This window comes from Nicotiana attenuata, unplaced genomic scaffold (genome assembly GCF_001879085.1).
Source record: "Nicotiana attenuata strain UT unplaced genomic scaffold, NIATTr2, whole genome shotgun sequence".
Taxonomy (NCBI): Eukaryota; Viridiplantae; Streptophyta; class Magnoliopsida; order Solanales; family Solanaceae; genus Nicotiana; species Nicotiana attenuata.
This window is the reverse complement of record NW_017671470.1, coordinates 267,562-268,666: the sequence shown is the minus strand read 5'-3', so window position 1 is coordinate 268,666 and position 1,105 is coordinate 267,562. Positions and strand designations below refer to the sequence as shown.

Genomic DNA, 1,105 nt, shown 5'->3' with positions numbered 1-1,105 from the left:
GGGAACTCTCGAAGGCTTTCTTTAAGTCTTCTCGTGGCTCAGAACTTTTAACATTCCAGATTGCTCGCAAAAGCTATTGCAGCCCAATTATCTGGTACCGGCGCGGAGGTTAAAGTCATTTCGTTCGCGTTGGAACCTATCAACAAAATCTCTGAGCAACTCTGTATCCCCTTGTTTGATTTTAAAGATTTCCTCCATTCTTTTTTCAACCTTTTGTGCTCCTGAGTGCGCTTAATGAAAGAATCTGCAAGCTCAGCAAAAGAGTTTATAGAGTTTCAGGCAAAAGAGAATACCAGGTTATGCACCCTTGGTTAGTGTTTCACCAATTCTTGACCAACACGGACTCAATCCCTGCTTAGTTAAATCATTTCCTTGACCCCTGTAGTAAATGCGTGTCACATTGGTCACGTGGATCGCGTGTGTGCCGTCATATTTTGAGATGTCGGGCATTTTAAACTTTTTAGGGATTGAAAGTCGGGAGCACAACACTCGGTTTCCAAGGTTGTTGTGAATATTTATCCGCATCTATTCCTTTGATTATTGGGGGAACTCCAGGGATTTGCTCGATGCGTTCGTTTTGTTCTTTGAGCTGTGTCTGCAAAGTTAGTACCAAATTGTATAAATAAGAATTATTTGTATTACCTGGATTCATTTCTCGTGGTTCAATGAGGGTTCCTTCGTTTGAATTAACAAGGCCAGAACGAGGATTCTCCAGCAAATTGTTATTAGGCGAAGGTGTGGACGGCGCAGCAGGTAACCGGTTAACTAGCGCTTGAAGAGCTTGGTTAACCCGTGCATCAATTATTCTTTGCAGAGCTTCTTCTGGTCCCTCAAAATGTTCTGATTGCTCCTGCTCATCAGAATGTGATTTAGGAGTGCCTTCACGAGATTGACGTGGTGAATTCTGAAGGGCAGGAACCGCGTTAAAGTTCTGCAAATCTCCTTGATCTTGATGCATTTGATTGTCACGGTTCCCCAAGGTGTTTTCACTGTTATTATTGTCATGTGACATGATGATAACAACAGATAAAATGTAACTTAAAAAGAATAGATTATCTATCCCGGTAACGGAACCATTTACGTTCGCCAAAGTAATAAACTTTTT

At 41.6% G+C, this 1,105-nt stretch overlaps 1 protein-coding gene across 1 annotated transcript in view; it reads right to left on the bottom strand.

Moving 5' to 3' along the window:
• The window catches only part of LOC109208489 (senescence-associated carboxylesterase 101-like), a 24,398-nt gene extending 23,386 nt beyond the window's left edge, over positions 1-1,012 (bottom strand). Inside the window, exon 1 of the mRNA XM_019371609.1 lies at positions 703-1,012. Coding sequence (XP_019227154.1) covers positions 703-1,012 — 310 coding nt within the window. The remainder of the gene's footprint in view (positions 1-702) is intronic.
• Between the last annotated feature and the right edge of the window lie 93 nt (positions 1,013-1,105).